The sequence below is a fragment of the Kogia breviceps genome, chromosome 7, assembly GCF_026419965.1.
Source record: "Kogia breviceps isolate mKogBre1 chromosome 7, mKogBre1 haplotype 1, whole genome shotgun sequence".
Classification (NCBI taxonomy): domain Eukaryota; kingdom Metazoa; phylum Chordata; class Mammalia; order Artiodactyla; family Physeteridae; genus Kogia; species Kogia breviceps.
Window position 1 is genome coordinate 65,793,873 of NC_081316.1, and position 13,863 is coordinate 65,807,735.

At 51.4% G+C, this 13,863-nt stretch overlaps 1 protein-coding gene across 2 annotated transcripts in view; it reads left to right on the forward strand.

Annotated features, from left to right (window-relative positions):
* Window positions 1-717: 717 nt before the first annotated feature.
* CHRDL2 (chordin like 2) overlaps window positions 718-13,863 on the forward strand; it is a 30,446-nt gene continuing 17,300 nt past the window's right edge. Inside the window, exons 1-2 of one of the 2 annotated variants that reach the window (XM_059070840.2) lie at window positions 718-1,277; window positions 11,931-12,043. In XM_059070840.2, coding sequence (XP_058926823.1) covers window positions 1,196-1,277; window positions 11,931-12,043 — 195 coding nt within the window. In that variant the 5' untranslated portion in view covers window positions 718-1,195. Of the gene's footprint in view, window positions 1,278-4,502; window positions 4,526-11,930; window positions 12,044-13,863 lie in introns of those variants that run through there. The other variant, XM_067039461.1, reaches the window with a different exon arrangement.

A 13,863-nucleotide genomic window follows, 5' to 3' on the forward strand; every position in this document is an offset into this window, starting at 1 on the left:
GTAAGAGCATTCCAGGCTCCTGGAATTAGGACCCCTTCCTTTTGAGATCTGAGTGCTTTGATGTTCACTATCTCATTTCATGTTCGAAATACTTGTGGGAAGACATTAAAATATCAAAAGATACTGAAGATACTAAGATCCCAATTTTAGTATCGGGATCTGGGAAACAGACTCAGGTGGAGTGGCCAAGTCCACAAACAGAATTAAGAACAGCAAGTGTCCCGATTTCATCCAGAGGCAGAGTTCCGTGCACGCACCGCCGAGTTCCCTAACCTGAGCGCCTCTCGGTTCCTCAGCCCGCTTCCCCTCCCCGACTCGACATCTCATCCTTCCCCACCCTCACGTCCCACCTGAAGCCTAACTGTGTTCGGTCCTCCTGCACTCTGGGCGCCGCGGGGAGTCAGGGGTTAAAACCCGTGGCCCGGGTGGCTCCTTCCCCCTCCCCAGCCCCCTCGCCTCCTCTCGGCGCCGCGCCTGGAGCGTCTGTCCCAGAGACCGGCACTAGAGAGGAGGGGGAAAAGTGGGCCTGTTTCTCGGGTGGCCAATCCACCGAGCCCGCGGTGCCCCAGAGGAGGCGCCAGCGCTAGGCCAGCGCCAGGCCGGGGCTGCCTGCTTCCCGCGGCAAAGTACAAATGCGCCCGAGCGCGGCGCCTGGCGCCCTTGGCGTGCACAGCCGGCCCGCGCGCAGCCTCCCCCCGCGGCCGCCGCGCCATCGCCGCCGCCGGTACCGCCGCCCCGCCGGGCCCCAGGACCCCGCGGCCCGACCCCGAGCCCAGCGAGCAGAGGGCGCCGGCCGCTTCTAGCCCGCACGCCCGGAACAGCCCGCCGGTCCCGCGCGCCTCGCCCAGCGCTGCGCGCTCGGTGGACCCCTGTCCTCTCCTGTCTTTCTTCTCCACCCCTCCCTCTCACCTTCTCCTTTGCTTTAATCGCTTTCCCCTCTTGCATACCTTCCTCTATCCCTCCATCTCTTTCCCTCCGTTCTCTTTCCACCTTCCTCTTATTCCCACCTTGGACCTCCCTTTTTGTCCTCACCACCTTCTTCTCGACCCTTCTCTGAATCTCCACTGTAGCAGCCGCCCTCCCTGGGTCTGTGCATTGCTTTGTGGCCCTGTGCCTCAGTGACCCCCTCATCTCACTTTCTCCCGACTCTCCCTCCCGGCTTAGCGCCTGGGGGCCTGGCCCTGGGGAAGGAAGGATGGTTCCCGAGGTAAGGGTCCTCTCCTCCTTGCTGGGACTCGCACTGCTCTGGTTCCCCTTGGACTCCCACGCACGAGCCCGTAAGTAGCGGGTGGGTGTGCTGGATGGCAGAAGAGGGATGGGACACCCGGGATGCGCGGGAAAGTGTCAGGACTTGGGACCCCAGACTGTTCTGACAGCCATCCAGGGAGCACCTGTACCAGGAGGGTGGAGACTTCTCTGCGGACCGGTATGGGCTCAAGAGTCTGGGAGACTGGGGGGAACTTGGCAAGACTCAGAGCCAAGGGGCTGCAGCCATGGACCCGAGGAAGAGGGAACTGAGAGCAGTGGGAGAGAGGGCAGGGCACTGTGCTTTTTGTGGGGGAGGGGGTATGCTTATCCCTAGTAGGGAGTCTGGTATGTTTGGCTGCACGGGTGTGATGAAGACGAAGAGGCTATTGCGTTTAAAGAGAGCCAGTGGAAAGAAAAAAGAGCTAACTAGGATAACTTTCCCATTACTTTTCTCTTTTGATGCTCACAACACTCCCATGAGGTGGGTATTATCATTTGTATTTTACAGATGAGAAAACTTGGGCTGAGAGAAGAAACACGCTCAAGTTTACAGAGGTAGTGAGCTATCCAAAGCCAGGACTCTGCAGTTCCAAATCCTATGCCTTTCCCCCCCCCACCCCCGTGTCCCACAGCATGTGGAAGGTACCCTGATTTGGAGTTGTGAGACACTGGGAGGTAGCAGGGCACAGTGAGATAGACCAGGGTCTTCACTATCCCAGACCTATTGAATACCAGCTGGTAGGAGGCAGGCAAGGAGGGCATGTCTTGGAGCCTCAGTTTGCTAATCTATAAAATGGGAGTGAAAAATCCTAGGACTGTTCTGAGGATTAAATTCAAGAAAACATGGAAAGCAACCAGCACGAGCAACTAGCTGGTCCATGGTAGGTTCTTGAAAAACATGTTCCCTAATTCATGCTTTTCCACTTAGACACAGCGTAACCGCAAACAGTTTATATAATCTCTCTGAACCTCAGTTTCCTCACTGTTTCCACAATAGGCTGGTGGACCTCCTCCCCATCTTCTGCCAATCTCTTGGAACGCTGTGAGGATGGAAAACAAAACCAAATACTCTCTTATAAAAAAGGAAGGAGCTTAGTTCAAACCCTGACATACCCAATAAAGAAACCAGGGCAGTGGTCTGCTCCAGGTTACACAGGGCGGAGCCTAGGATGAAACCCCAGTTTCCCAGCCTAGAGCTCTTTCTTCTCCACAGCTCAGCTCCCCCATCTCTGCCTTCTTTTGCACGTGACTTACTGGAGCCGGCAGTGCTGGATTTTGTTTCATTCTTGTCTCTGATCATGAGGGCAGGCTGCATGTATGGTTGTCTCTGGGCTGCCAGCAGCATGAGACTCATAGAAGTCCTTAGTAACAAGTCCTGAAAAGAGCCCAGGGTTGGTTCAAGTCCTGGCTCTGCCTCTTAGTAGCTGTGTGACTTTTCATAAGTGACAACTTCTCTGAGCCTCAATTTCTGCATCTGTCTAAGACCCATACTCACCTGGAACCTGAACACTTCATGGGAGGATTAAAGGAGGTGACTGTGTTAAATGCCCAGCACAATGCCTACTACTCAGTCAATGTCTCCTCCCCCCTCCTGGAGCCCTGGAGGTTTCCTCCTAGTACCTTCCTGTTGTTTCTTTCTTTTTTTTTTTTTTTTTTTTTTTTGTGGTACGCGGGCCTCTCACTGTCGTGGCCTCTCCCGTTGCGGAGCGCAGGCTCCGGACGCGCAGGCTCAGCGGCCATGGCTCACGGGCCCAGCCGCTCCGCGGCATGTGGGATCTTCCCGGACCGGGGCACGAACCCGCGTCCCCTGCATCGGCAGGCGGACTCTCAACCACCGCGCCACCAGGGAAGCCCCCTGTTGTTTCTTAAAAGAGACTTAGCACAGGATGCCCTCCATGCCTGCCTCCCTTCCACTTGGCATATGGCTCTTAACCCCCAAGGCTTTTCTCCAAATTTCGTTGCCCTGGATGTGTCTTAGAAAGATGTCCTAGAATCAGATTGCTCATGCAGATTGCTCATGTCCTACCCACACCTCTCCCCCTTGCCTCCCACAGTTTGTCAGCCCTCTACAGCCTTGCTTAGGTCACACCTCTTCCAGCAAACTCTCCCTGCCACCTGATGCACTCTGATCTCCCCTCCTCTGTGCCTCCACTGGCCTTCGGGCCATGTTTCTCACTAGGTGCTGCCAGTATTCCATCTCCCCTAGTCTGGAGCCTAGTTCCCAACGTGCAAGAAAAATCTCAGAGCAGAACTGTTGAGTTAATGTGAGGTGGACTGGTAGTCAGAGGGGTGTAAGATTCCGGGATGTCAAAGCCAGAAGAACCTTTGAAAATCTTCTACCCCTCGATGTACCAATCCTTATAGTTAAACTGAAGCCCAGAAGGGGGGAGTGACTTGCCCAAAGTCACACAGCAAATTTATTAAAGCAAAGAACAGAGACCTGGATCCTAGTCCCCGATTTGTCACTTACCGGTCGTGTGAATTAGGACAAATCACTTTCCTTCTCTGAGCCTCATTCTGTGTAGTGCTAACAACCTATGTTGAAACAATAGAAACAATCCTATTGTCATTTGCCGAGGTCTTATTTGAAGATCTCCTATGAGGACCCTCATCTTAGTTTAGTAAGTTTAGTTAGTAAGATCTCGGGCCTGTTATAGGTAAGAAATCTGGTGACATCTTAGGTGCTTTCAGAAGTGATACCAACAGATGGAAATTCTCAAGCCCGTGTGGTGTCTGACTCCTGAGGTGGCCCAGTCCTGCAGAATGCCTAGGTCCTGTGGACATGCGGGGCAGCTTGCTCCTTATTTAAAGCACAAGGGTATTCAAACAAAGGTTATTCTATCCTTGGCTCTATTTCCAGCCACAGATTGAGCCTTGATCCTAGCCCAAACTGAATCTCAACTCCAGCCACAGGCTGAGGCCTAATCCTCAAACACTACCATAGATCAAACCCCTATTCCATTCCCAGCTAGAACCCTTAGCCAGGGTGGGGTCCCTGACCTGGTCACTGACCAGTACCGTTGCCAGTCCCAGGCTGAGCCGCGTGCATACATGATGTCAGTCGCTTTGGGCACCCATCACTCCCTTCTGTCTTTGGAACCTGCCTAGTACCTTGACTCCCTTTCCAGTGCTCTTTCTCCTATGTCAGCTCCTCTTCTTTGTGCTCTTTCCTTACTAATTGTGCCCTCCCCACCCCCGTTTAAGGTGTCCAGCACACTTCTGCTTTCTCATCTCTCCCTCCAGCCAATCCTGACTTCAGGAGAGAGTCAGTTATCAGGTAAAAACATCGGCTCCTCTATTCTATCTCCAAGGGTTATATATACTATGGGAATCAAAGTTTTTGTTCCCAGGTGACAAAACCCCAGACCCCATAGGCAGAGACTGGGCAGGAAGGGAGCTCCCATGGTATAATATGGTACAGAGGGCAGACTTGGAGTCAGAAGGTCAGGGCTCCAGCTCTGGCTCTGCCACCAATTCCAACTGTGACCCAGGGCAAGTAGCCTTTCTCTGCCCCTGAGATTTCCCCAGCTGTAAAGTGAGATGGTTGGAGTCAAATAGATAATCACTGAGGACCATTCTAGCTTTAACATCCCATGAATCTAAGACTCTAAGACCCAAAGATGCTGTTGCCTTGGTTCTGAGTCTGCTCTGACCTTTGGAAAAGGGAGTTGGGAGAGTGTGGGTCTGCAGCCTAGTACTCCTGCCCTGCCAGGGAGGAGTGGATAGACAGACTGATTCTCAGACACCAAGAGAAAGTGCCTAGGGGGCCTGGCACAGTGAGTACAGAAGGCTGACATCTGGCTCCAGTCAGGCCCCTCTCTGGGTCTGTCTAGGAAGTTCTGCACCTCCTCTGTCCCACCAGTAGAGGTCTCTGTCTCACTCACTGGCTTGCAGGCTGCAGAGCCGAGCAGGGCAGCAGCTGTGCAGTTGCTCCAGCTGTTGCACCTGTTCCAGGACTGGCCTCTCAAGTTCCCCCCAGCCAATGGCCACGGTGCCAGGCTCTGGGAGAGGGACCTTGAATCCCTTGGACTCCCAAAGAAGAGGACTGGCATATGGGAGCAGTGCTGCTGGGAGGTGCAATGCAGAGATCATTGCAGGCATCCCCCTGCCTCTGGGCAGGATCCCATCCCAGAGAAGGCTGTTCCACACTCTTCTGTTGCAGTCAGGATTCTTCCTTGTGTCTCAGCTAAATCCTTTTGTTTGCAATTTAAAGCCATTTCTTCTGATCCTGTCCCTTAGGGCATGGGTCTTCCTATAATCAGCCTTCACCTACCCAGCTCTGAAGACTGGCATTGGAGTTCATGCTGGCAAAAATCAATGATCTTAGACAAGTCCCAATCCCTTTCTGGGACTCAGTGTCCACATCTGTAAAATAGGGGATTGGACATCATCTCTCAATCCCTAACTTTCTAAGATTCTGTAAGTCTATAAATGTATATATGTCCAAGGCAGAATGGAATATAAATAGGGTCTTCTATGCCCCCTGACCTTTGCCAGGCAACAGAGCTGCCTCTCCTGGTTTGATGACTCTCTCCTTTGAGGTCCTTCTATGCTCCTGAACATCTGCCATGTGCCAGATACGAATTCAGCTTCAGGGAAGTGAGGGCCCTTTCCCTAGGTTGCACAGCTCAGCCACTGAGGAGCGAAGTTTTTACTTCTGATTCCCTTAGGAGACCTCCCCCATCGAGTGCCAGTGCCCAGAGCAGAGCTTATGTCTCAGAGGGGAGCAAGTTTGTTTGTGTGAAAAGGGAACTATATATAAATAAAGTATGGCTGATTGGGCGTGAGGGAAAAGATGTGAACGTTCTCACATTCCCTCGCAGGCTGGCTCTCTCTAAGGTTTCCTGAGTTCTCTCAGGCTGAGGACAGGCCAGCCACAGTTCCAGCCCCAGCTCCACCTGGTGCCATTTTCGTGGTCTTATCCAGCCTCTCCTGCAGCCCAGAAGTTTCTTTCTTGTCTTTTCTGTCTCTTTTTGGAAGAATTCCCAGCCACACTACCCACTCCTGACTACTCCATAAGAGACCTTTATCGTAGCATGAGGGTTTCAAGGCAGAATGTGCATTGACCTTGGATGGGGCAGTTTGGGAATTTTGACTTACACGTGAAGATCATGGAATCGCTCAGCTGCATACCTCCCCAGGCTCCTGGCCTTTTTGTACATGGTGTTTGGTTTGGTGGGTAATTTGGGAGTTCAGATGATGGGAGATGGAAAGGGGAGGTCAAAGGCTAATTCCCGTTAGGTGGCAAGATCCAAGTACCTAAAGAGATTTGGCTCTCCTGTCACATCATGAATTTCCCCTTTTTTTTTTTAAAGCAAGAGGTTTCCAGGATTAAGGACCAGCAATCACCTCCTCTTCCAGAACCTCCTTCAACTCCATTCTTTCATCATGCATTCATTTATCAAGTGCCAACTCTATGTAGCCTTTGCACAGAATGCTGGAGATATAAAAATGAATGAGATCTGGTCCTTGCTTTCAAGAAACTCACAGTTTAGTAAGGAAGAGGAATCCACTCAATAAGTATTTCTAATCTAGTATGATGAAAATTGTGACAGAGGGCTGAACTCAGTTCTGTGGGACCCCACAGGAAGGACTGGCCAGTGGCCCGGAAGGTTTGGGTGGCTTCACGGGGTGGCATCTAAACAGGCTTTGGAAGAATGAGGAGTTGGTCAAACGTTGGAGATGGGGGATCACATTCCAGGTGGAAGAAACAGTGTGTGTAAAGGCACAGAACCCTGAAGGAGTGTGGGTGTGGGTTGGATGGGGGGAGTGAGAAATTTAGCAAGAGGAGGTGAGGCTTAAAAAAGGGCCACCACCGAGAGTTCTGCTGGAAAAGCAGGTGGGAGCCTGCTCGTGACAGGCTGGGGTGATGTGATAACATTGTGACAGATACCAGAGTCTGTCTGATAAATGTTGCTACCCTGAATTCAGATTAGGTCAACCCACCTCTACCTTGTTAACTCCTTCAAGGTCCAGGTCAGGCACCTTCTCAAGGAAGCCTTCCCTCAAGCCCCCATGCTTCCACTATTTTAGAACTTGTCAACTGTATGTATCATATCTATCTGTCTTCTTCATTAGGCTGTAAGCTCCTTGAGGGTGGGGAGGGTGTCTTATTTAGTTATGTACCAGGCCCATGGACATGTATGACTTGATATACAAGGTGCTCAATCAGTGAATGAATAGCAGGAACTAATGTTAATATTACTAATGATAAAAATACATCAAAAATAATGACAATAACATTTACTGCCTGTTGTGCTAAGAACCCCACATTCACCTGGTTATTCAGGCTTGAAACCTCAATCCCATCCTTGACTGCTCTTTCACCCTCTCCACCCACATCCAGTCTGTCTGAAAGCCTACGTACCTACGGTACCTACTTAGTGTTCCTCAAATCTGTACATTTGCCCATCAGCACTGCTCCTGCCTTGGTCCAGGCCAGCATTATCTCAAAACAGATTACTGTAACAGCCTCTCCCTGGTCTCTCTGCCTCCAGTCTTGCTCTCCAATCCATTCTCCTTTCCTGCAGCCGCAGTGATGATTCTAAAATGAAAACCTGACCATGGGCACACCCCAGTTTAAGGCCTTTCTGTGGCTTTCCTTTGCCCTCAGGGGTCTCAAGGCCCTTCGTGAGCCTCTGCCTCTTTCTTCAGCCTGATCTCTGGCCTCTCATCCCTGCCCTCCCATTTTCTCCTCCAACCTTTCTGACCACTTTCATGGCTGTATCCCAGCCCAGATCTGTGTAGACAGAGGTGGTGTTGAGGGAGTCTGGCTTGTGAGTGGGGCTAGGAGAGTGCAGGGAACCACAGAAAGCAAGGTTGGTGAGGTTGAGACCTGGGAGATTTGACCTTAATGGCAGGCACCATGATGTTCATGCCATAATAGAATTCTGGGAGTAGAAGGAATACCATGAGAAATGGACTGTTTGGAAAGTTTGGGGTCAGCACCCAGGTCTGCTTTTTGTCTGTTTGTTTTTAACCTACCATTTAATTGAGCATCTAATATGTGCCAGGCATTAGGCATATTACACATATTATTTGATTTAATTCTGCAATAACCCCCAAAGATTATTACTCATCTCATTGAACAGATATGGAAACTGAGGCCCGGAATGTTTAAATCGCTTGTCTAAATGCAGGCTGCAGATAAAAGCCAAATCCAGTTTGAACCCCAGCTTATTGGACTCTGAAGCCAGAGTTTGGAAACTACATACACACTGGGTGAGGGGTTTTGAAGGGTGTGAGACCTGTCCCACTTTAATTCTTCTTTGTCTCTCTAAAGCCTGGAACAGGGCCAATCGTCCTCCTCAAACAAAAACTTCCTCCACTAATGTCTTTCTCCTGGGTTAGACATCACTGGCGGGGCACACTAACTCCAAAAGTCCCCCGAGGGAAGACACAGTTGGTGGAGAGAAGAAGCAGGGCAGGCCTCAGGCCAGGGCTGGAGTGGGGAGGCCACAGAGGACCAACAGAGAGTGGATGGGAAGGGAGGGGATATGAGAAACAGACTTTGCTTCCTTCTCCATGTCATCAGGATCGGCTGCACTGGCTGCCTGAGCCTCATCCTAGCCCCCCTTGGAGCCCCTGAGAGCCTAGGTGTATGAGACCATCAACACATCCGAAATCATGGAAGCTTGAAATGATAGAATCTTAGAAGCACAACATCCTACAACTCTAGAAGCTTTGTGTTCTAATGAAATGTAGAATCTTAGAATTTTGAAATCATGGATTCAGAAACTATCTGTACAGTAAACCCGTGAAGATCCAAGTTCACCCCCACCCCTTATTTTGCAGATGGGAAACTGAGGCTCAGAGAAGGAAAGAAAGAGTCTTCCTCAACATCACACAGTGATATCGTGGCATAAGGAGCTAGAGCCCCTTCTACCCGCCACGTGCAAGGATGGGGCGAGTACCAGGACTGCGGGGACGCAGGCAGCCTGAGGTCTTGGCAGTTCTTCCTCCTGCCTGGTTTTGGCGTGGCCTTTGGCACTCACCTCCCTAGAAGAAGTGGGAGCTCTGGGCAGTGCTTCTCACCTTGGAGGGCGTGGTGGGCCTGGGGTTGGGGGACGGCTTGCCAGGCCTCCACATTCTTAGCTGCTGCCAGGTCCGTCCATGGGGGGAAGGGACCTCCTGGCCTGGGCATGGGCTGAGACATTCTCTCTGTCTTCATGCTCTGAGCCTGCGGGGACGGGGAGGGGTTGCCAACTGGCACAGGGGCGGGGCTACAGGGCCGCCCCAGAGAAGGTGGGACAGGTTTTCTTCAGCAGCAAGGCCTTAGCGGTGTTGCAATCGCTCCCTTCTCTTGTGGGGGAGGGACTGAGGAAGAAAGACATTATTCAATCCTCGGAGCATTGGGCTGGCTCTGCCGAGCACCCCAGCTGGGTCTGTGTCCTGCCCTCTCTGCCAGCAGAGGCTGAGAGATGAACACAGCTCATTTGATACGGGCCAGCCGGGGCCTTGCTGGGAACGGGATCTGCTGTCTGATCCCCCCTCTACCATGTGGGGCTGGAGAGTGGGTGGGGAGCAAACCAAGCCTTGGCCGCCCCAGTGGCCACTGAAGCACAGACTCTGAGGGCATCACGACCGCGGCCTCAAATCCTTGTTTTGGGGAGGCCAAGAGGCAGGGCAGAAGCAGTGCAGAGAGCCAGGGAGGCTCATCTCAGCTTCTCACAAGGGAAACTTTCTAAAGGTTCGCAGAGGCCCTTAGCTCCTGTCCCCCGCTCCAGGCCACCCCCAGCACGGAGAGGGGATTCTGGCCTCGCCGGTGAGCTGCCCTTGCTACTGTACTGCTTTTGATGCTCTGTGGTTCTGTGAGCTTAAACATCTAAGAGAATGATTCAGAAAGTGTGAGACTCTAGAAAGTGTGCAGGAGGGGCATGAAAGGCAATCTCTAGATTCTAGACCAATAGGGGACCAAGAGAAAACAATAGCGAATGGGGGATGGCAGCCCGCAGGACCAAGCGAATAAACCTCTAGGCCCTGAGTCTGAGCAAAAAGCCATGGCAAGTGAGGTGAACTAAAGGGATCTCCGCTTGGGAACCTGGGGTCCTGGGTTCAAATCAATAGGTGGGTGGCCTCAGGCAAGTCACTCAGTCTTTGTGATCCTCAGTTTTCTCATCTAGTTTTCTTATAATCATGGTAATGATCCCAATGACCCTGCAAAACTGACCTTATCCTCTTGAATCTCAAACAGATGATAATGTCCATCTTGCAGGGTCATTGTTACCATAATTATCATAATAATAACATTCAACTAAGTGTCAGGAACGGGGCTAAGTAAGCACTTTCCAAGCATTATTCAATTTAATTCTCAAAACATTGATGTTAATAAGATAATTAAGTAATTTACGTAAACAGAATATCATCAACAAATGTTGGTTTCTTTCTCCAAATTTCAATCTCATTTAATTCAACGTGTCTTTATGGATACTTAGCTTGTGCTGGGCCTCCCAGTTTCCCCCTGAAAGAGCTTAGATTATTCTTTGGATAATGGAGAGGTTTTTGTAGGAATGATAGCATCCCTTCTGGGTTGTAAAAATCATCAGGTACCTGTATGGAGGAGGATTGGCAGGGATAGGGCCAGAGGCAGAGGAACACAGCAAGGGGGACTCAGCGCCTGACCAGGAGCCCTGACCTGGGGCTATTAGGTGCTGAGCTGGTGAGAGGTGAGGACAAGAGTGTTCTAGACAGAGCTCGAAAGACTGGGCAATTGATGGACTGTGGGAGGAGAGAAGAGGTGGAGGTCTCAAGAAAGAAGGATTGCAGGAGAGATATCTAACCCACATAAGGAAATAAACTATTTCAGTCATTCTTAGAAGCATTCATCTACATATTGATGACTGATAGGCAGATTACAAAAGTAATCAGGTGATGTGCAGTCACAGTACCAATGACTATTTTTAAGGATATTTAAAAGTCAGTTTTCTAACAACCTTTCCACTAGGCAGCACTTTGTTTTCCCAATTCAAGCACTTTCCATCAGAGCTTAGTGAGATATAGGGACACAGTAGAGTATGAAAGCAAGAAAGCTGCTGTCAGTGGCTTTATTAGAAAGATAGGTCACATGGTCCAGAGAAGGGGTGTGTGTGTGTGTGTGTGTGTGTGTGTGTGTGTGTGTGTGTGTGTGTGTGTGTGTATAGGCAGGGGAGCAGCAGAGGGCAAGGGAGGGGAGGGTGCAGAGATGTAGTAAATAAATAAGCGAAACGGGACAAAGGAAAAGGAAGCAAGTGTAATTATGAGGGCAGAAGGAGCACTGCATTGTGAGTCAGGAGACTTTGGCTGTCATCCCTGCTTGATTACTGACTTACTGTGTGTTTTTCGAGGTGTAGTTTGGCCTCTCTGGGCCTCAGATTATTCATCTAATTATAATAACTAACATTTACACAACAATTTAAATCTGTAAAGCATGTTCACTGCTTAATCCCCTAACCACGCTGTGAGAGAAGTGTTAAGGTTCAGAGAGGGACAGTGACATGCCCAAAGTCACACAGCAAGTATGTGGTCAAGCTGATATTCAAACTCAGACATTTTGGCCCTCTGACTAGGAGAGCACGTCCCGTGGATTCTCTTTCACTTGAGTGGTCCAGATGACATCCTTCCTAGAGCCAGAAAGAAGGAGGGATGAGGCAGGGACTTCAGGCTGGAGCCTCCTGGGACTGATAAAGCACTGGTTGGTTTGCCAGGCCCAGACATGTTCTGCCTTTTCCACGGGAAGAGGTATTCCCCTGGCGAGAGCTGGCACCCCTACCTGGAGCCCCAGGGCCTGATGTACTGCCTGCGCTGTACTTGCTCCGAGGTAGGTTCCTCTGGCCACCTGTGACAGGTATGTCTGGGAGACCTCCAGTGAAGGCACCCTGGAGGGAGGGAGGACAGCCTGACTCTGAAGGTCAGGGGCAGTCTGGAACTGGGCCCCCTAGAATCGTGCTCTGTCAGCAGCAACTGAGGGACTTGAGGCCACACCACTTCACTACTGGGTATCTAATACCTAGGCATAGGTGACTACCGTGCGCCTCCCAGAGATAAATCACACAGTGGGTCAGTAGCTGGGCTGGGATGAGGACCCAGGCCTCCCATCTCTCATCCAGCCTTCTTTCCTGCTGGTGCCAGCCTCCCTGTGCCCATGCAGCAGAAGACAGCCTTCCTGACCTGACCTCCTAATCCTTCCTTTCCTCGGGCTATCTCCTCCAGCCACCTCTCTGGCCGCCCTACCTTAGGATGCGTTCTCCCAACACCACTGGTCCAAGTATTTATACTTTGCAGCTTCACCCAAATGCCACCTCCGCCAGGAACCTTACTTGATCCCTCACCTGGAAGTATTTTCTTCTGGGAGCCCACATAAGTTTCTCTGTCCCTTTCTCCTGATCACTGTTGGCAAGTAAAATGGTTGTCTGTGTCTGTTGGTTACTGCCTCGCCTAGATGGAGCCCTGGGAGCAGGTCTTCCTAGGCATTCACTCATGCCCATTTTGGGGTCTTGCGGAAGGCTATACCAACCGAGGCAGAGACCAGATCTTCTGTTAACCTCTGTCTCCCCCCAGCCCACCCCAACCCAGCACCCTCCACAGGCCCTTGTACAGTCAACTGGGTGGAATAAACGAGACCCCCATGTGGTCCAGAATTCCCAGGCCAGGTATGGGGTTAGAGGATGGCAAAGGAGGGAGTGATTTAGAACAGGGGTCCCCAACCCACGGTACCGGTCCTCCGCAGCCTGTTAGGAGCTGGGCCACACAGCAGGAGGTGAGCGGTGGGCGAGTGAAGCCTCATCTGCCGGGATTCCCCATCGCTCACATTACCGCCTGAACCATCCCCCACATTGCTCGCATCACCACCTGAATTAATATTCCCGCCCCCACCCTTCCCGTCCGTAGAAAACTTGTCTTCCACGAAACCGGTCCCTGGCACCAAAAAGGTTGGGGACCGCTGATTTAGGAGGCTTGAACCCCCTCGGCCCTGGCTCAGCTGCCGGTGGCCCAGTCTCATTGGTGTGTGAAGTCTGCAGCTCTCTCTGTCCAGGCAAGGGTGCTGGGGGGAGGGAGTACCTAGCTCCCAGCTGGAGCCACAGCCCCTTAGCTCCTCCCTTTCCCTGCACAGCCAAGGCTGTGAGAGCCTCCCTTGTTAAAACAATCCTCAGGGTGGGAGCAGAGAAGAGCTTCTGAGGAAACACTGGGACATGGATGGGGGGTGGGCCAGCCCCTCTCCTGACTCTGACCACTGGGGTCTCACTCCTCCTGGGGTCTTTCCCTCTGATTCCCCACTGCTTCTACCATGCTGGCCCCTGGTCGAACCTGATGCCAGTGGGAGCACAACCCCCCATCCCTGCTTCCCCTTGGTTTTCCTTAGCACATCTGAGGCCAATCAGCTTTTTCAAAAAGAACTTTGTGAAATATAGCCAAAAAACAGGAAGGAAACCATAACAGAAAATTCCAGACATATCATGTGGTCCAGTTGACAAAGTCCAAGTTTTGTGATCCAGTGGAGTTAATTCATTTCTCCCTCCCCAGAGTTCACACATACACAGTTTCCTCACCCCAAGGGGCTGTAGCCGGCATCCCCCCAATACACCCTGAATCCCTTCCTTCTCTCCATCATCACTGCTCCCCCCTAATCTAAGCCACCTT